The sequence below is a fragment of the Lissotriton helveticus genome, chromosome 11 (genome assembly GCF_964261635.1).
Source record: "Lissotriton helveticus chromosome 11, aLisHel1.1, whole genome shotgun sequence".
Lineage (NCBI taxonomy): Eukaryota > Metazoa > Chordata > Amphibia > Caudata > Salamandridae > Lissotriton > Lissotriton helveticus.
The window spans coordinates 14,454,498-14,476,885 of record NC_136072.1 but is presented as its reverse complement, the minus strand read 5'-3'; the positions used below and the strand labels follow the sequence as shown (position 1 = coordinate 14,476,885).

The following is a 22,388-nucleotide window of genomic DNA, read 5'->3' as shown; positions in this document are numbered from 1 at the left end:
TTTCAATTCATGACGAGTATATCGAAACTTAGTCTTACCTTTACTATTGATGAAACCCACCTGCTCAGTTAAGCAAATAATAAAAGAAAAGGCACCTGGGATTGATGGTATACCAGGTGATTTCTTCGTGTCTTAACCGGACATCGTGTCTCAACCGGACATACCTTAGCGCTGTATGTAATAGTATTCTAAAAGGGAATTCCATTCCGCCTACATGGCATGGAGCAATTATCGTACCCGTCTTCAAAAAGGGAGAAAGATCACACCTTTCAAACTACAGACCCATCAGCCTCTTGGATAACACCCAAAAAAAGTTCTGTAGGCAGGTGTTGTTCAAACTTAACTATTGGATGGATGAGAACAACATCCTAGAAGAGGCGCATGCTGGGTTTAGACCCGAGGTTAGTACACTGGACCAGGTCCTCCGCTTCAAGGTGATAACTTGGAAATATGTCACCTTGAAGCATGACCACCTATATGTCGCCTTTATATACCTAAGGGTGGCATTTGACCTGGTGCCAAGGGAAACATTATGGGAGGTACTGGATGGGTATGGTACTCCTCCTGACCTACTTAGGATTCTGAGAGTCTTACATACAAGTACCAATGCGAAGGTCAGGTGGAATACGGCTGGGGACCTGTCAGAAAAGATCGAGATCAATCAAGGGTTTGGACAAGGGTGTGTACTTGCCCCACCCTATTTAGCCTCTACATTAATGGAGCAGTAAGTAGACTGATGAACTGTATACATGACACCCCTAAATTAGGAGGTGTGCCGACGCCTATTTTGATGTTCGCTGATGATACCCTGCTAATTTCACTCACTCCAATTGGGCTTCAAGCAAAACGAAATGCCTTTGTCTCCTGCGCGGAAAGAGGTCTTGAGCTCAATTCCTCAAAGTCCAAAGTCATGACCATTAACCTCCACAGATCATACTGAGGCACGTGCATATAGAGGGGGTCTGCCTCCCAAAAGTTCCATACTTTGACTACTTGGGAGTTAGGTTAAGTGACAACCAGACCAGAAGTGGGTCCCCCAGTTGGAGTAAAGTAAAGCCACCCTCCAAGTTAAAACCTCCGCCATAGGGAGAAAATATAGGGCTGCCTGAGGAGGTGCTCTGTGTACGGTTCTTTCCGTGTATAGAGCAACAGCTGTGGCATCAGCAACTTATGGAGCAGAGAGTTGGAGCCATGTCCAAGCAGAAGGGCTGACAAAAACTGAAAATAAGTTTATACAGGGTCTCTTTAATCTTTCCCCAAGTTTCCCTATCACCCCACTGAGGTTCTGTGATTTTGCGTGCTTTTAAAGTGCACGACTTTCTTTTCTACACATGGGTTTTTGTCATGCGTCGTGACTGCCATCTGGTGTTGCCTTTTACGTAGGCCCCAGAAGTTAGTCTGCGAGCAAAGCAGTCTGACCTTTTATGGGTCATGTGTACATTAACTAAGGTTTCCTTCGTGCGCTGGAGTTAATTTCAGAAGCTGGCCTTTCACCTGGAATTGACCCTGCCAAGCCAATTTCCCTGCAAGATCGTTATCCACTTTCCCAATCACCATTCAAGACATTTGTTAACTTTTAAGTTTGTTTACGTTTCTGTTATCTTGCACATTATCTGAAACTACTTTTCTTTACTGTTTCTTCATTTCATGGGTTACGCTTTCAATTAAGGGTTTGTCCGGGCCTTCCAGATTATTATTTAGATATGCCTAAATATTAACTTGTGGGTTGGGACACTGTAAAATGAGCTTAACTATATGATGCTGTGTGATGTCATGTATTTTCTATTGGTTGAATTTTGGTGCAGGGGCGTGCATTTTAAATGTACCTTTTTGTTTATAAATAGGGATGTCTTGCCTTAGTAAAATTGAGCAGTTTCTTGAGTTGTACCCCGTGTTGTATTGCTGGGATTTCTACTACTGGCTGCAGCTAATAAATTTGATCTATGACGCCACCTAGAAGTATTCCGTGTCTCTGTATACCAAGGCAAGGGAACCCAGAGGACTTTGGGCGTGTCCCTGGTGCCGCTGGGTACTTGAAATCCCAGTTCTTCAGTTGGCGCTGCCAACGTGGGACGACTTCAGTGGTACCGGTCCAACCCCGAAGATTGCGAGGAGCCACGTGAGGAAACTCTGGAGGAGGGACCTCACTTCATCGACCCCTGCATGTCGACGTGGACCGAAGGTCTTTTCTGCGAGGCTTCCCGCTTTCCAACGGCTACGAAGGACTGCTGCCCTGACTGTCGCCTTGTCTTGGACCCTCCGATTGATGTTTGTAAAGTGAGACGATAGATTGTCTTCTGGTGGCGTGACATATATTTGGTTAAGTATAAGTGGGTCGCTCCCGCAACTTTGTCTAGTTCCTTGGTTTTGATTTGGTTGCTGCAGTACCCAAAGCCAAAGGGCTTGTATATTTACGAGTGTATCATTTTTTGATTCCCTTTGAAGTTTGAAACCAGACTAGTGAGCAAGATGCCTGGTCTTGGTAAATATGGTAATTGGTTTGTTTGTGGTAGTAACAGGGATTCCCGATTGGAGGATTCATGTCCGATACCTCCGGTTGGAACTCCGACTTATGAGCTCTATTCTAAACACAGAGTGGGCCCCATTACTTATAACGAAGTATGGGTCCACTACACTAAAAAGGATGGTGTTTTGCAATGGCCCCACATGGTAGTTTTGAAACAGAGATTTTAGACAATCTAGAAGTTAAGCTATTTAAGAAGAAAGCCCGGCCGGCAATGTTTGACTCTTTCCGCCTTTGGCGTAAGGAAGCCAAACAGAGAGAAATTAAACAAGCAAAGAGAGATAGGAAAGATAAGAATATGTCAGTACTACAAGCTGCTAGACAGTTTAAGGAAGATGGAGAAGAGCATGGGAGTGAAGTTTTAGATAGACAGCGTTGTATGGCCATAGATAAATGTTATCCGGCCTTGCCGTCTTCTCCTCCAAAAGTTATTGAAGACCTTGAAAAAGATCCTTTGATCTCTCATTTACTGAGATTGCCACCGCCCTATGTGCAGGGTGCTACTGCGCCTCTATTACCCCCGGTTATTCCACCCTTTGTTGTACAACCTCCTGCTGTTGTTCAGCCACCCGGTGCTCCACAGATGGTTTTGCCTCCTCCTGCGCAACCCATTCTAGGGTCGCCAGCCTTGCTACCAGCTTTGCCTCAAACTCCTTTGCCTTCTGCTTCTGCATCTTCGATTTCTACTGTTCTTGTCCCTACACCTTCTTTGCCTCAAAATACTTATTCTCCTGTTCTTAAGTCTGCTTCTTCTCCTTCTGTTCGAAAACGAATGACAGAAACGGTTTCTAATTTGTTGTCACCATTGTTTGGGTCACTGAATATGACCCCTGTTTCGGAGCGTAAGCAGAGTCGTAGTCAGCTTCCTGGTTCTGAGGAACGGGCTGTGTTGGATTTGTTGGCTCGTAAATGGATTATAAATGCCTCAAGGTATAGTTTGCCAGCGGTTATGGATGTTTTCTTTCAGTGGGAGCCGCCTAAGCAAAGGTATGTTTTTAATGTGATGTGTATGTTTTTGCGTCAGGAATGGGAAGGTAATGATTTGGGTTTGATCCCGCAGGAACTACTTGATGTTCAGTCGGATTTTGCTAAAGGGATGATAGTAGAATCTGATATTACAGATGCCGTAGAGACGATACTGGCTTTTAGATCTAGCCTTCCGCCTCAGACATTGTACGAACCCGATTCTTCTGTTAGAAGAAAAGCGAGACAGTATCCAATGAGAGAAGTTCCCCCAATTTGGAAGGAAGGGGACCCAAACGCTAATCCATTTATTCTGCCACATTTTCAGCGAATATGGCTACATGTCCCTTGGAGGAGAGCAGAGGTCTTGGCTCTTAAGCAGACCTTACCTGACCCTCGTAAGAATCCTGCTGGTTATTACAAGGAGTTGTCCCAGACAGTTGAAGCGTGTATTATGAATTTAGCTTACATCGATATGTTGATGGGTAATGTAGTCCCCCAACCTTTGTGGGCAAAGATTCGTCATGAGAATCATGCTGCTGAATTAGGTGATACCTGGGCGAATATTGTTGCCACAGATGGTAGACAGGAGGGAGGTGCTAAACCTGAACCTCTAGTTTCAGAATTACCAGGTAGAATTATTAATCTGATGAAAACGATGATGCCTGCTTTACGAGTGAATTGGGATAAGTTAGCAGCATGTAAGCAGAAGAAAGACGAGAGTGTATCTGATTTCTTCACTAGGTTTGAAGAGACGTTTATTGATCATAGTGGTCAGGATATGAGTACGGAGGGTGGTCAAAGGTTGTTTGTGGATAAATTTGTCTTTAATTTGCTTCCCGAACTTTCTAATAAGTTAAAGGACTCTGAGAGTTCATGGGCTGTCTCTTCGTCAGCCCAGATATTGGCTACTGCACAATATTATGAGAATAGGGATAAAGATGAGAAGGATAAAGTGGAGAAGAAAACTAAAGAGTTAAAGACAAAAGTTCTTTTGCAGCAAGCGTATCCGCCTCGTCAGAATCAGCCTCAGTTTCAGCAACCTCCACAATTTCAGAGATTGTTACATAAGCCTGAGCCTTATGTTCAGCGATTCTTTCCTGGCCCTAATCAGTGTGCTTATTGCAGAGAGGAAGGTCATTACAAGAATAGTTGCCTGGCTTTGTTACAGCATGTGAATGGTGTATCTGGTCAGAGAGGTCGTGGTTGTATTCAGCAAGCTCCTAGGGGTAGGGGACGTGGTGTGATCCCTCAGAATGAGCGTTCCTCTTCCCTACAGAATTCTGCGAATTATTTTGACAGACAGAATGTTCCAAGTGGTCAGTCTGCCCAGTATTATGTTGAGGATTACTATGTCGAAGGTGAGAGTTCTGGTTATAATGATAACTAGGACAGCCAAGGACAAAGAGAGGGAGTAGTGTCAGTTCCAGTAGACCAGAGTGGACCTTATGTTGAAGTGATTACATCAGGTGTGGTAGAACCTTTTCTTTTGGATACTGGTGCGATGAAGAGTTCTATTATGCACTCTAAACTTCCTGGCGCACCTTTGTCTGGCTTGACCAATGTTTCAGTAGGATTTTCAGGCGCCCCAGTTCGTAATCCGGTTTCTAGTCCTTTGTCCCTTACCATTGGCCCTTGTGAATTGGAAGCTCCACTTATTTTAACGACTGGTTGTGGTGAGAATCTGTTGGGTTTGGACTTGCTGAAAAGATTGTATGCGACATTGCATTGTTCTCTTTCGGAAGTACAACTTACCTTTGGTAAGAAAGTGATTTCTCCAATGTATTTGTCTAAGGATTGTTTGCCACTGGAATTGCGTTCGCTTCCTGATACACTTTGGGCTACAGGTCCAAATGATGTTGGTCTTTTGCAGATTCCACCTTATGTTGTCACCCTTAAGTCAAATGCTAGGCTACCTCGTAATCCCCAATACCAGATTTTGAGCGATGGTGAGAGAGATCTTTTAGCGATTGTCTATGATTTGGTTGAGAAGGGTGTAGTTGAGGAAACGAGAGGTAATGTGTGTAACAGTCCTGTTTTGCCTGTTCTTAAACGTACTGATGCTTCTCAGCCACCTGTGTACAGGTTTGTGATCGACCTTCGAGAGGTCAATAAGATAGTAGTGCCACAGTTTCCTGTGGTACCTGATATCACTGCTTTGTTGACTTTGATTCCTGCTTCGGCAGCTTGGTTTTCTGTCATCGATTTGAAGAATGCTTTCTTCAGTATTCCTATTGCTGAGGAGAGTAGGGATATTTTTGGCTTCTCATTAGGAGGCCGAAGCTTCCGGTTTAAGAGAGCTCCCCAAGGTTATTGTGAAAGTCCCTCCATCTATAGTCAGGCGTTCAAAACTCAGCTTGACGGTTTTGTGTAACCTGTTGGTGCTACTCTTATTCAGTACGTCGATGATTTGTTGGTTACTGCTGATGATGAAAAGATTTGTAAAGAGGCTACTCTTTCTTTGTTGCGGTATTTGTCTGACCTTCATCATAAAGTGTCACCTTCAAAGTTGCAATATTGTCGCCAAGAAGTGACCTACTTAGGTCATCTTTTGTCGAAGGAGGGAAGGAGATTGACCCCAGAACGAATTCAAGCGATTGCGCAAATGAATGTACCATCCACACAGAGAGAAGTGCGTGCCTTTTTAGGTATTACATCGTATTGTAGACAGTGGATCCCCAATTTTTCCTTGCTAGCGAAACCTCTGTTGGCATTGACTCTGAAAGATACTCCGCATCCTCTTCCTTGGTACTGACGAATGTCAGAAAAGTTTTTCTGAACTACGCGATGCATTGTGTTCGGCTCCTGTGTTGGGTGCTCTAGACTATAGTAAGCCTTTCACGTTGTACGTGCACGAGAGAGAAGGTTGTGCGTTGTCAGTGTTGACACAACCATTCGCGGACAAGCAGCGTCCATGCGCGTATTTTTCAGCAACGTTGGACCCAGTTGCTAAGGCGTTGCCGAGTTGTCTGAGAGCTACAGCTGCAGCGGCTGTTTCTATTCGACAGTCTGCTAGTTTGGTATTGAACAATACGTTGATTGTGATGGTCCCACATGCAGTGGATACCTTATTGAACAGGACTAAGACACAGCACCTTACTAGTGCACGTCTGTCAGGTTACGAGTTGACATTGTTGGCTAGTCATGTTCACATTAAAAGATGTAATGTGCTGAATCCAGCTACGTTGTTACCGATCTCTACAGAGACGGATCCTCAGGAACAGCATGAATGTTTTCTTCGTACAGAGGAAGAAACTAAAGCTAGAGTCGATCTAAGGGATACTCCCCTTATGGATGTTGATGGTACCCTATGGGTAGATGGTTCGTGTTTTAAGCTTCCGAATGGTGAAACGACTGCAGCGTATGCTATTACAACTTTACATACAGTTGTTGAGACAGCACGCATACCACAGAATTCTGCCCAAGCAGCAGAGTTGATTGGACTGACTAGAGCATGTGTGTTCTCAGAAGGAAAGCGAGTGAATGTTTACACCGATAGCCAGTATGCGTTTGGTGTTGCCCATAGTTGTGGGTGTTTGTGGAGAGAGCGTGGGTTCCTTACTTCGCATGGGACAAAAATACAGCATGGGCAGTTGGTGAATGAACTTTTGGAATCTCTCACTCTCCCAAAGCAGATTGCAATTGTGAAATGTAGTGCGCATAAGAAAGTTGTGGACGATGTTGGTCGAGGGAATGCGTTTGCAGATGAAGTTGCGAAGGAAACGGCGAAAGACATGATGAGCCGTATGTATGTTGCAGGCCCAGCTAATTGGGTTATGGCTGGTGGAATGTGTGAAGACACAATAGAAAGTGTGAAAACAATTCAGGCTGAAGCGACTGAGAAAGAAGTGAGTGTTTGGAGAGAAACTACGAGTATGTTGGATTCGACAGGTTGTTGGGATGAGTTGTCAGAACACCAGCGATGGTTGTTGCCTGATGCGTATGTGCTCCCAGTGGTTACAATGGCTCATGGAATGGCTCACATAAGTTCGAAGGGAATATGCAAGTTGTTGGCTCCAGTTTGGCAGAATGCTGGAATTCCGAAATGTGCAGAGAACGTGGTGAAACATTGTATGATTTGTCTGAAGTATAATCCTGGTAAGGGAACTCCAACTCCAGCTGGTCATTTTGCTCCTCCAACGTATCCGTTTGAAGTGATACAGTTAGACTACATTCATATGGAGAGATGCAATAATTTGAATTATGTCCTTGTGGTTGTTTGTGCTTTTTCCAGGTGGATAGAGGCCTACCCCCTAAAAGATAATACTGCCTTGTCTACAGCCAAGTTTTGCTGAGAGAGTACTTCCCTAGGTATGGTTTCCCGAGAATGTTATGGTCGGACAATGGGAGTGAATTTGTGGGTCAAATCATGAAGAAAGTGTGTGCTGGATTGGGAAGAAATCAAAAGTTCCATGCAGCGAATCACCCCCAGTCTGCTGGACTTGTTGAATGTTACAATGGTACCTTGAAGCTGAAATTAGCTAAGGTACAAGCGAGCACTTACATGGCCTGATGCCTTGCCGTTGGCTCTTTTGTCAACAAGGATGACTGTGCATTCTCGAGTGGGACTTAGTCCGTATGAAATCGTGTTTGGTCGTCCTGCGAATGTTTGGGGTGTGCCTTGTCCTAAAGAATACAGCAGTATTGAGTACCCTATGTTGGTGGATTACTTACATGACTTGACTGCTAAATTACGTGTTCTCCACCAACAGGTCTATGACAGTCTACTGACAGCAACTGCGGATCCAGGACACACAATTCAACCCGGCGATTATATTCTCACGAAGAATTTTCAACGAACAAAAATTGGGAGCCGAGGTGGACTGGACCGCATTTAGTTTTGTTAGTGACTCGAACTGCTGTTAGAGTAGCTGGCAAGAAGAACTGGGTGCATGCCACCCACTGTAAAAAAGTTCCATTGCCCTTACCATATGACAAGTGGGTGAGGGGAGGTATAGCCGATTCTGAATGTAAAAAAACTCTTAGATTTGTTCCATTTAGTGATGCTCATTTGACATGGACACGGTCAGAACGCGAGGATGATGATGTTCTGCAAGCTGCTGTGCCTCCTCATCTAAAGATTGACACCACCAATCCAGAACTTTTATTTAAGGATCCAACTGTACCTAATAAAGAACGCTACAATCTAAGACCGCGAAAGACTGTACATATGGACAAATAAAGTTGAAACTGGAATTTTTTATATAGTGAATTACACCTCGTCAGATCAAGAGACTTTTTTTTTTGCTTTTTCCTTTTTCGAGTCACCATCCGGACTCAGCTGTAAGGTCGCGGTGTAAAGACTTGGGAGTGCAAGCCGAAAACACAAGGTCGAGGTTCTGGTTGGTCTCAGGGTGTTCCCTGGACTGACAGACGCATTCCTTAGCACGGAACACCCAACCGCCGCGAACAGCACGGTTAGAGGATGGAGTCTTTTGGGTCTGAGAAAGGTGTTGAGAAAAGTGGTATCAAAATGAAAATGTGTACATTGGTTTGTAGCAAATGTTTTTGAATAATGTGTTTCCTTATGCTTGTGAATATTGCGTTAGCTTGTGTGGGTTGGATTTTCTATGTCACACAATTGCCGCTTACATCTACCTCCCAACCTACTCTTTCTTTTTCTACTGCATCTCCACATGAGTTTCATAATTTACCTGAACATGAACAGACACGAAGATCAGAATTTGTGAATAATTCGTTTATACAGATGTTGCATCAGAATCAGCTAATCATAATTACCACGAATTGTTGGGTGTGTGGTCTTATGCCACATACTACAGACAAGGGAATGCCATATTTGGTTTTGCCTTTTTCACCTAATGGGTCAGTTTGGGCACTCCAATCGATGTTTATCTATGCGAACGAAGCCTCTCCAGTGCGTTCTGTTAACGATAACGTGAGCAAGAATGCTTTGATACAGGGAATAGTCGATATGATTAGAGATATTGACGCGTATAATGCTATCCCTAAAGATGAGGTACGAGAATATGTCGGTTGGAATAAGACGACAAAGTGTTAGCTTGACGGAGAAAGAAAGGCAGCGAAGGTCTCCCCCTATTTGGATTGTACCCCACCGAGGTCATCTTTGTTTGCAAGGTAATGGTCAGAATCCGAGAGCTCAGCTTGGTAAGAGTGTGTGTGTTCACACATACGTTTATACGTCCCAGAAATCTCCTCCGTTCGTGCCAGCTAAAGGCACGTATTTTGTCTGTTATGATAGAACATACACATGATTGCCATCTGATTTTTCCGGCACATGTTACGTGGCATTTTTGCTTCCCCCTACATACACTGCTGTTTCCGATTACCATAAGACAAGATATGGTAGAGGTGTAATCGATGCGAAAGATACTGTCGCACAAGAAGCTGTAGACTTCTTTAAGGGTTTCCTGCCCTTTTGGGGTCCTATGGCTAATAGTAGGAATATTCGTCAGCTTACGAGAGTGGTTAAGGCCACTATAAATGAGACTGCAGGTGCCCTTAGCAATATTACAACTGAGTTTCAAACGGATCGCCTTATGACATTACAGAACCGTTTTGTTTTAGATATTATACTTGCAGATAGAGGTGGGGCATGCAAATTGATTAGATCTAGTTGCTGCGTTTTCATACCAGATAATGCCCCGACAGTGTACCAAGCCATCTCTAGACTACATAAGATCTCTGAGTCTATTCATGTGGACGAAGGTGACTGGTCATTGATGGGATGGTTATGGAAATTGTTGTCCAAATGGGATGGAAGATTCTGATGTTCCTTGGTATGGCGTTAGCTGTCCTTTTCTCGTGTTGTTTAAGCATCCAGTGTGGTCCCGCCATTTGTAGTCTTTGTGCTACGATCTGTGTGAGAAGACCAGTCCCGAGAGAAGTGAAGGATAATTAGATGATGTTACAGCAACACCTTGATGACCTGATGAGAATAGATATAGACCTAGATTCAGATTGACATGAGTTTAGGCTATTGCCTACGTAATGGCAAAAGGAGGGGCTGAGGTTCTGTGATTTTGCGTGCTTTTAAAGTGCACGACTTTCTTTTCTAAACATGGGTTTTTGCCATGCGTCGTGACTGCCATCTGGTGTTGCCTTGTACGTAGGCCCCAGAAGTTAGTCTGCGAGCAAAGCAGTCTGACCTTTTGTGGGTCATGTGTACATTAACTAAGGTTTCCTTTGTGCGCTGGAGTTAATTTCAGAAACTGGCCTTTCACCTGGAATTGACCCTGCCAAGCCAATTTCCCTGCAAGATCGTTATCCACTTTCCCAATCACCATTCAAGACATTTGTTAACTTTTAAGTTTCTTTACGTTTCTGTTATCTTGCACATTATCTGAAACTACTTTTCTTTACTGTTTCTTCATTTCATGGGTTACGCTTTCAATTAAGGGTTTGTCCGGGCCTTCCAGATTATTATTTAGATATGAATAAATATTAACTTGTGGGTTGGGACACTGTAAAATGAGCTTTACTATATGATGCTGTGTGATGTCATGTATTTTCTATTGGTTGAATTTTGGTGCAGGGGCGTGCATTTTAAATGTACCTTTTTGTGTATAAATAGGGATATCTCGCCTTAGTAAAATTGAGCAGTTTCTTGAGTTGTACACCGTGTTGTATTGCTGGGATTTCTGCTACTGGCTGCAGCTAATAAATTTGATCTCTGACGCCACCTAGAAGTATTCCGTGTCTCTGTATACCAAGGCAAGGGAACTCAGAGGACTTTGGGCGTGTCCCTGGCGCCGCTGGGTACTTGAAATCCCAGTTCTTCACCACTAAGATTTGATTTAGCCCTCAACGCTATACACCTAGGGCCAGATGTAGGTGGCCATTTACCGGCCGGTAACGATTTCGGCCGCTACCGACCGGTAAATGGGTTTTTGGGACGTAGGGGGTCAATTTTACCGTTTCGGTAAATTTACCGAATCGGTAAAATACCGATTTGGCATTTTTACCGATTCGGTAACTTCTAGATGTAGGTGGGACTCTTCTGAGTCCCAAAGGCCTTTCATATTCAGTATTTTACCACCCAATCCAATTGGGTGGTAAAATGCCGAATCCAGGTGTGCTTGCACATGTGTGCATGCACACCTATGCCATGTGACAGACAGACATGCCCTTAGGACATGTCTGTGTGCCACATGGCACACATGCCTGTATTTGGGGTGCTAGAGGGTGTCAAAGTGACACCCCCTGCACCCTTTCTGGAATCGGTATTTACCGAATCTGTAAATACCGATTCGGTAATGCCCATTGATTCCTATGGGCTTCAATGCCCATAGGAATCAATGGGCATTACCGAATCGGTATTTACAGAATCGGTAAATACCGAATCTTAATGATTCGGTATTTACCTAATCTTTAATACCTACATCCCCCCCCCCCCTCTATTTTACCACTTCTTAAATACCGAATCGGTATGATTCGGTATTTAAGAAGTGGTAAAATAAAATTACCTACATCTAGGCCCTAGTGGCCCAACTCAAACCCCTATTATTCTAGATAAGACTTTGGTCCACTAGGGAACTAGTAACATACAGGGACTGTGTGAACGAGTTAACGTCCCTCAATAAGGACTTAAGTACATCCCGGCTGAAGGCTATAAAAGTGTTATCCCACAGAATAGGCAATGCTAACTTATGGAACACCCCGGGGCAGATCACAAAAAGTGATGCCTGTGGAGTGAAAATCCGGTTCTGGGAGGAAATCGTATTGCAAACATGGAAAGTACACCAGTAAAATACCATTGCCGGCCAGTTCCTTCTCCACAAATGCTCTACCAGCCCAGAGCCCTACATGGACCGTATGTATCCATGCCGTTCTAAGTGTTTATATGTCCAATTCAGTTGTGGCATGCTGCCCCTTAGAACTCACACTATGAAATGGGATAGGACACCCTCAATTACCAACCTCTGCCCAAACTGCCCTACCATTGCAGAAACTGTCAAACACTTCAGTTTCTTCTGCCCACAGTATAGAAATCTGTGCAAGAAATGGCTGAAAGCGGCAGGCACGGTTGCACTGTGCTCATGACGAGCTGAGCTCGTCATAACCGCCGCAACGCTCGCACGCGGGGATAATTTCCCTGCTGTGCTGAACGTTCGAAAATGGGTGTGGTCATGACGATCTCCGCTCGTCATGAGCCGAGCTCGTCACAAGCACGGCGGCGCCGCGCGCCGCCCCCTCCCCCGCACCGCAGAGGAATTAGCCCCACGGCGAAGGGGTTAAACTCTAAGGGTGGGAGACACTGGAGGTAAGCATTAAGGTTCCTTACGAACGACACTAGAGAATTACTTGCACTGGCAGTATCACGTTATTTGCTTTGTGCTTCGAATCATTGGAAGAAGGTTAGAGACAACGCGCCTCCCAGGATAGCCAGCTTGTAGCAAATGGTATAGTAGGCTTACGTGGTGGCCTATCACCCGATATGCGCTATTTTACTAACATCAACATTGGAGATATTGTTACTTTCACGTCCCGTCCATTAAAGTATTTTAACTACATAGGAACTTTTACTGCTATGAAGAATACCCGTTCAATAAGACTGTCTTTATGGTGTTGGGTCTAGTAGATCTGTTTCATCTATTATGCACTCATTTTAATCATTGATGATGTTTAACCCAATGTAAATAGGATGTTTTATGATGTTTTTTGTTGAAACTGATTAGAACTGTATATTTCTGTGATTGTAACTTTTGATGGATTTTAGCCAAACTAAAAGCTAAAAGGTTTGATGGTGAAGTGTTAGAGTGTTAATATGTGTGTGAGACTTACAATGATTCACTGTGTTGATGGATTGAGGAATGGAATGAATTGGCAAATGTGCATTTATTTGGCAGCACAAGTGCTAATATTTAGTGATTATTTAGTGATAGTCAAGACTTTATCAATAATTATGTTTGTATCCTGATACTGGCACATCCCATGTCATTAAATGATTCTTAAATTAATCTATACAATTGTAGTTGATGTTTGTTTTCTTTCCTGGTTTTAGGGTGAGGTTAAATTCATCTCAACATTACATAGATTTTTGGTGATGTTATTGAACATTTATTGCAGTATTTAATGTGTGACGTTATAAAGAGTGCATGCTGTTGGTTATGTTTACTAAACAGATGAATTCCATGTATTTAGAGTTTTTATTGTAATCACAATCCCCTCCCTTCAATCATAAGTACATTTTTGCTACGGTTTTATCCGGGGATTGCTCAGGGCTCATTCTGATAAAATAATGCGGTAATACTGCATGCGGAATTACCAATAATGCAACATAAGGTGTGTGTTACGGCAACATGACAAGCTCCACTGCTACGATAAGGATGTAAAGCCTCATGGTCACCCTTCATGATCTGCAACACTTATTCACATTATTTTCCCTGTAGAAATATCCACAAGATTTACCGGGAGTGACTTGTGCAGGAAGATCATATGGATTTTTCATATAAATTGTTATACAGTATCAAGTACATGCTGCCATTTGTACTTTATCTGGGATTATTGAAGCACTGGTGATGAGTTCTTTGGTAAGGACAACTGTACTTCTAGTACCCCCTCCTCCCTCCCAGAATGCAGCTGACATGATAATACTGATGGGGAGGATACTGAAGGATCTACCTTGTGCTCTGGTTTCATGATGGCTCGGTTGATGATGGCGTTCTTGTCAGCCGCAATGAGATAGTCTCTCTTCCCCCTCGATGGGCTCATGAGCGCAGGCAGGTAGATCCATCTCACCTTCTTACTGGAGTAGCTTTTAAAGTCATCCTAAAGAGAGATGTTACAGGAGAGTCAGTCCATGGTCAATGGACAGCAGAGGAGGAAGTCAACTCACAGCTGTTGAGCAATGCTCTACTGTTTCTGTTTCCAAACCACAAGATTAAAGAGGACCTTATCATGGAACACATTTCAGATCCCTGAGACCTTGACTAGTTGTGGAGTGTAATAGTAATATCATATCTGTTGGGCAATGCTCTGTTTCTTTCTCCAGACCACAAGATGGAAGAGAACCTTATCACAGAAACACATTTGATATCCCTGAGAACTTGACTAGTTGTGTAGTTTAATAGTAAACTCATAGCTCTTGAGCAATCTCTATTGTTTCTGTCTCCATCCCACAAGATGGAAGAGAACTTTATCATAGAAACACATTTCAGATCCCTATACCTTTGATTAGCTGACGAGTGTAATGAAAAACTGTTCTCATCTTGTAGTTAGAATTTCTTCCCTAAAAGTCAGTTCAATGGAATAAGGGCCACTACCTCTCCCAAGGACAAAAAAATAAAACAATGAAATAGTGATGTGGAACAGTTGTAGAATGTAGTGAACACTGTAAATTGAATTTGCAATATTACTGGTGCCCAAAGACCAGCCTTATTCTAAGTATGGCAGTAAATCTAAATTGGGTACAAATAGTGTTTGCACTGATTTTTCCTTCGGAGTCGGGTCAAATTTTCTATGAACATACAATTTCCTCCAAGCATTGACAGGGTTTTGCATGTTCAACACACTTTGGAAAGTCAAGTACTTCATTGCACTACTGGTTGAAAAGGCTGTTAGAGAACATTGCCCACCATCTGAACCAGAGAAACCCTAAATCAGATGCAATCCCCCTGTGTTAACACTGTAATCATCTTTGCCGCTCTCCTGTGCCCTGCCCCTCCACAGTTGTTTTGGGGATATAGATGGGGAAGGAGTTCTCTTACTGGAAGTATATTAATGCTTTTCTTTGGTTTATCTTTTACAGTTCAATTGTGAAAACATGCAATATTGATTTCCTGTGATTGGGTAATGATCACTGTTAATGCCTTTGTTTCGTACTACAATTGGATAATCCTCTGAGATACGTATTGCCCTGATCATAATTAAAACATGTTTTAAAGAACTCTGTAATCTTGCTATAATGAGTATGCATCCTTAACTCTCAGACAGTCCCGCCAGGTCTGGGAACTAGAATATCACCGAGAATAAATATTATGTCCTATATATTATCTTTATAATATTCACATACTGTTAATAACAGAACATCTACACCCATTATAATATTTTGTAAACATTATTTAGGACATAATATTTACGACAGGAGATATATTAATATGTGATATTCTGACACCAATAATTAACAATCAATTATTAATTAATTAATAATAAATAACTTTATACATTTAACACTATAACAACTCAATTAAAAAAATATTAATGAGCAAAAAATAATCAAGACATTTAATATAATTAAATTACTTTCCACCCTATTCTTCTATAAACCCACAACCGCTACAGAACTAAAAACACAAAATTCAAATAACAAAAAATAATTAATAACTGCTAAAAATGTAACACATATGTCAAAAATACAGACAATTCTTATCCCCCAAAAAATTACAACACATACATATAAAATATATACTAAAATACATAACATTATTAAGCAAATAATACTTTTAACAACTATATTTTTGCAAACGATATTAACCACTTCGATATTTTTAAAATCGATATTACTTACCTTAAGTCGATATTCTTGACAATGATTTTCCTGCTGTCAATATTTCTGACGCACGATATTTGCAACTCAATATTTGTGCAAACCCATCGTTAGGGGGGGTTGCACTCCCCCATCGTTAGGGGGGTTGCACTCACTCCACCCCAGAGTCAATCCGACAGAATTCCATCACCTCCAGCCCCGTGTGTCCCTAACACTAGTTTTACTTTTACTTTGCAGCCCACTATGGAAGTTCCTGTACATCGTCACGCATTTCGACCAGCGGATGATGTGGCGGAAATTCTATTGGGAACAACTGGAGGGCAGGCATTAAAAGCTTCTACTGAAGTAGCAAAAACTTCTACTGAAGTTTTGAAGTTTTTGTCCTGGAATGTGGCGGGTATTGCAAATAAAATCCACACAGTGGACTGGGATCTCCTAGTGGAAAGGAGCGATATCTGTCTCTTCCAGGAGACATGGGCAAGGGATCCCCTGAGTAGAACGGGCTATGTAGTTTTTGAAATCCAGGCTAGGTGGAGTGGCAGGGGGAGGCCCTCGGGTGGTTTGGCGGTTTGGGTGGCTACTCACATTGGGTGTTCTGCGGAGAGTGTACCTATGTTCTCCCAGGACATCCAGCGTGTGCTTCTCAAATGGCCAAACGCTGTAAATCTGGCAATTATTAATGTATACTCCCGCCCTGTTAGTGTGGCCTCGGAATCACCTACTCTTGAAGACCTTTCGTCCTTCCTGGGCCAACTTCCGAGTGACTGCAAAATAGTGATGGGCGGTGACTTTAATTGTCACTTTGAACCTCTGGAAGGCTTAAAAGAGGGCGCCATCTCCACTGAAGATGATTACTGGGGTGTTCCACCATGTCAATCCCCTCACCCTAAATCCTGGTCCCCTCTTGCAGTTCAAATCATGTCCCTTACTTTAAACTATGCGATAAGGGCTTGTAACGGACTTACTCCCTCCGACAGCCCTTCATTGTGTACCTTTAACAGGAGGGACCATGAATCGAGGCTGGACTACATCTTTGTTGACATTTCCCTATGGTCCAAGGTCCAGGATTTTAGGATAGTGGCTAGAACAGACAGTGACCATAACGCACTGTTACTAGAAATGAAACACCCTGCCCCTGTTGGCGAGTCATCATCTTCTAACCCCTGTGGTGACCCTGGGAATTTGGTTCTTACCTCCAACAGACGAAGGGTTAAATGGGGGAAAATAATTAGTGCAGAAGATAATATAAGTAGAATCTATGAAGTAGCACTCCCCAACCTTGAAGAAATGGAGGATTTAATTAATCTGCCCAGACAACCGGATTTTAACGAACAATTAGGCCAAATTCATGACAACCTGGTGGGAGCATTAGGTGAGGTTTTTTATCCCGTGGTAGCCCCACGACGCAATAAGACTAGAACCTCGACCTGGTACAATTCCTCTTGTAAAAAGGCTAAAACAGAGCTTATTACCTCAATTAAAGCAGGCGCAGACAGGGGTAGGGTAGCCGAACTTAGGCGGGAGTATAAGGCGGCCATGGCACTGGCAAGGTCAGAGTGGGACTGGAACCATTGGCAGGAGCTTTCCCTAGCACTGGAAGCAAGGGATCTTAAAAAATGTTGGTCCCTGGTTAATTTTGGTACAGGAGAACCTAAAGCTGCAGTGGAGCCAAACATTGCATCCTCCGCCTGGGAAGACCATTTTGGTAAACTATATCAAGAGACCGAACAACTCACTAATGATGAAATTGCCCGAGGCGATTTATCCACCTCTGCAGCTGGTTTGGAATTCACCCTGGGGGAGGTGGTGGGTGCAATGGAGAGACTAACAATGGGGAAGGCCCCGGGACTGGATAGATTGCCTGGTGATCTTTTCAGACACCATCCGGAGATCTGGGGCCCGTATTTCCTAATTCTTTTCAATGCCATCTTGGGAGGTATGAAGGTCCCCTGTACTTGGCTGGGGGCAGAGATAGTGCCCATCTTCAAAAAGGGTTCTCCCCTTCTCCCAGCCAACTACAGGCCGATCAGCCTCATAGATGTTCCCCAAAAACTCTTCTCCCGTCTCCTCCTGGACCATCTTATGGATTGGATGGAGGCTAATGAAATGTTGAGCCCACTCCAGGCTGGCTTCAGGAAAAACACGTCCACCATGGATCAGATCTTCCGCCTTGTCCTCCTGTACTGGAAAACGGTGAGGATAGAGGGGGGAAGACTGTACATGGTGTTCGTGGACCTGAGGTCAGCCTTCGACATGGTCCCACGTAAGAAACTATGGGAGGTCCTAAAGAAGCTTGGTGTCCCTATACAAATACTGCATGCCATAATTAGGCTCCATGACAACAACTACGCGCAGGTTAGGTGTGGGAGGGATGGAGCATTGTCATCAAGGTTTTCTGTTCTCAGAGGGGTGAGGCAGGGTTGTGTCTTGGCGCCAACCCTGTTTTGCCTCTTTGTTAACAGTGTTATATCCCACCTGGACAATGTTAGAGACAATGACGCCCCCCTCTTGGCAGGCAGGAGGGTGCCAGCTATTATGTTTGCTGACGACACCCTCCTGCTTTCCAAGTCTCCGATGGGGATACAAAGGATCTTAGATGGATTTGGTCTCTTCTGTATACAGCATGGTCTAGAGATCAATACAGAGAAGACCAAGTTCATGATCTTTAACCCATCCCTGAAGACCAGACCAAATCCCACCTTCGGCGAAGCCACCTTGGAAAGGGTTACAACTTTTCAATACTTGGGGGTCACATTACATGAGAACTTATCCTGGGACCCCCAAATAGCAAAATCCTGGTTGAAGTTGAGCCAACTTTCAGGTGCCATCCTAAGGATTGTGAACACTTCCACCTTTAAACCCATAAGCACGGCATTATAGCTATACAAAACTCAAGCTAAAGCGGCTGCATTATACGGCAGCGAGCTCTGGGGGCATAAGGCGGGGCGTGATCTGGCCAATGTGGAAAATACATTTTTAAGACGTCTTTTGGCACTCCCTCGTGGCACACCTCTGCTCCCCCTAAGACTAGATGTGGGTTTAACCTCCATTGCCGCAGAATTGGAGTCAAAGCCAATAAGATTCTGGCATAGGCTATGGACCACCAGCGAGCTCGCTCACTACAGGCGTGACCTCACCCATGTAATGAGCCTGAATAAGTGCAATAGAATCCCATGGCTGGCCTTTGTAAAAAAGGAATTGTACCGGTTGAAACTGGCTGAGCTATAGGAGGACCCAGAGCAGGCATGTTGAACTATTTCCCGTAAAAATCTGGTGTTAATCCACAAGGAATAAAGTCTAGCTCTTCTTCTGTCCGCCACTACCAACGGCACCCTGACTGACCGATTTTTGGAATTTAAGAATTCCTATGAATTCGAAGGTTTTTTGGACATCATATTCCCCATCCTAGCGAGAAAATTATTTATACAGTGGAGGTTAGGCACTTTGCCCATAAAAACCTTCACTTGTAAATGGCTTAAGGGGGGGGATAGATTTTGTCCTGGATGCAATATACATGATGAGGAGGATATTCATCTTCTTTTCTTTTGCCCTGCCTACAACAGACCCAGGAAATACTGGCTGGTGCCCTTATGCAGGAACCTGTTTGTATATAGAATTTTAAAAACAAGCACCTTGCCTCATATTGTATTCGCAGTGGCTAAATTCTTTATGGCTATGTGGCAGATAAGAAAAAAACTATTACATGCCTAAATGTAGAATATATGATTGTCTCGTTTAACCAGAACTTTCCCTTTTAACCCTGAAACTATTCCTCCCAAATCATGTAAATGATTCTTCCAATCCATTTTATTTTTGGCATAACATGAAAGCTATTTTTACTTCACTGTATTTTATAAATGTAATATGTTTTTTTTTCTTTTTTTTTAATGTGGATGTATAAATGTATTTTGTATGAATCTTTTATGATCTTATGGACCGAAATAAAGACATTTTGGATTGGATTGGATTGGATTCAATATTCTGTCTCTGCGCCACTTCTCTCACCCAGAAGAGATGCAGTGATAGCTTCCCTCACCCAGAAGAAATGCAGTAATAGCTTCCCTCACCCAGAAGAGATGCAGTAATAGCTTCCCATCACCCAGAAGAGATGCAGCAATAGCTTCCCATCACCCAGAAGAGATGCAGTAATAGCTTCCCTCACCCAGAAGAGATGCAGTGATAGCTTCCCTCACCCAGAAGAGATGCAGTGATAGCTTACCATCACCCAGAAGAGATGCAGTGATAGCTTCCCTCACCCAGAAGAGTTGCAGGGATAGCTTCCCATCACCCAGAAGAGATGCAGCAATAGCTTCCCTCACCCAGAAGAGATGCAGCAATAGCTTCCCTCACCCAGAAGAGATGCAGCGATAACTTCCCTCACCCAGAAGAGATGCAGTGATAGCTTCCCATCACCCAGAAGAGATGCAGTGATAGCTTCCCTCACCCAGAAGAGATGCAGTAATAGCTTCCCATCACCCAAAAGAGATGCAGCAATAGCTTCCCTCACCCAGAAGAGATGCAAGTGATAGCTTACCATCACCCAGAAGAGATGCAGTGATAGCTTCCCTCACTCAGAAAAGATGCAGTGATAGCTTCCCTCACCCAGAAGAGGTGCAGTAATAGCTTCCCTCACCCAGAAGAGATGCAGTGATAGCTTCCCTCACCCAGAAGAGATGCAGTGATAGCTTCCCTCACCCAGAAGAGATGCAGTGATAGCTTCCCTCATGCAGAAGAGATGCAGCGATAGCTTCCCTCACCCAGAAGAGTTGCAGGGATAGCTTCCCATCACCCAGAAGAGATGCAGTGATAGCTTCCCTCACCCAGAAGAGATGCAGTGATAGCTTCCCTCAACCAGAAGAGATGCAGTAATAGCTTCCCTCAACCAGAAGAGATGCAGTAATAGCTTCCCATCACCCAGAAGAGATGCAGCAATAGCTTCCCTCACCCAGAAGAGATGCAGTGATAGCTTCCCTCACCTAGAAGAGATGCAGTGATAGCTTCTCATCACCCAGAAGAGATGCAGTAATAGCTTCCCATCACCCAGAAGAGATGCAGTAATAGCTTCCCATCACCCAGAAGAGATGCAGTAATAGCTTCCCATCACCCAGAAGAGATGCAGCAATAGCTTCCCTCACCCAGAAGAGATGCAGTAATAGCTTCCCTCACCCAGAAGAGATGCAGTGATAGCTTCCCATCATCCAGAAGAGATGCAGTAATAGCTTCCCTCACCCAGAAGAGATGCAGTGATAGCTTACCATCACCCAGAAGAGATGCAGTGATAGCTTCCCTCACACAGAAGAGTTGCAGGGATAGCTTCCCATCACCCAGAAGAGATGCAGCAATAGCTTCCCTCACCCAGAAGAGATGCAGCAATAGCTTCCCTCACCCAGAAGAGATGCAGTAATAGCTTCCCTCACCCAGAAGAGATGCAGTGATAGCTTCCCTCACCCAGAAGAGATGCAGTGATAGCTTCCCATCACCCAGATGAGATGCAGTGATAGCTTCCCTCACCCAGAAGAGATGCAGTGATAGCTTCCCTCACCCAGAAGAGACACAGTGATAGCTTCCCATCACCCAAAAGAGATGCAGCAATAGCTTCCCTCACCCAGAAGAGATGCAGTAATAGCTTCCCTCACCCAGAAGAGACACAGTGATAGCTTCCCATCACCCAAAAGAGATGCAGCAATAGCTTCCCTCACCCAGAAGAGATGCAGTGATAGCTTCGCTCACCCAGAAGAGATGCAGTGATAGCTTCCCTCACCCAGAAGAGATGTAGTAATAGCTTCGCTCACCCAGAAGAGATGCAGTAATAGCTTCTCATCACCCAGAAGAGATGCAGTGATAGCTTCCATCACCCAAAAGAGATGCAGCAATAGCTTCCCTCACCCAGAAGAGATGCAGTAATAGCTTCCCTCACCCAGATGAGATGCAGTGATAGCTTACCATCACCCAGAAGAGATGCAGTGATAGCTTCCCTCACTCAGAAAAGATGCAGTGATAGCTTCCCTCACCCAGAAGAGGTGCAGTAATAGCTTCCCTCACCCAGAAGAGATGCAGTGATAGCTTCCCTCACCCAGAAGAGATGCAGTGATAGCTTCCCTCATGCAGAAGATATGCAGTGATAGCTTCCCTCACCCAGAAGAGTTGCATGGATAGCTTCCCATCACCCAGAAGAGATGCAGCGATAGCTTCCTTCACCCAGAAGAGATGCAGTGATAGCTTCCCTCACCCAGAAGAGATGCAGTAATAGCTTCCCTCACCCAGAAGAGATGCAGTAATAGCTTCCCTCACCCAGAAGAGATGCAGTGATAGCTTCCCTCACCCAGAAGAGATGCAGTAATAGCTTCCCTCACCCAGAAGAGATGCAGTAATAGCTTCCCTCACCCAGAAGAGATGCAGTAATAGCTTCCCTCACCCAGAAGAGATGCAGTGATA

The 22,388-nt window shown here is 43.9% G+C and overlaps 1 protein-coding gene across 1 annotated transcript in view; it reads right to left on the bottom strand.

The window, feature by feature from the left end:
• The window catches only part of LOC144792390 (putative cation-transporting ATPase 13A4), a 466,918-nt gene that overhangs the window by 315,909 nt on the left and 128,621 nt on the right, over window positions 1-22,388 (bottom strand). Inside the window, exon 3 of the mRNA XM_078667375.1 lies at window positions 14,090-14,236. Within this exon, the coding sequence (XP_078523501.1) occupies window positions 14,090-14,236 (147 nt within the window). The remainder of the gene's footprint in view (window positions 1-14,089; window positions 14,237-22,388) is intronic.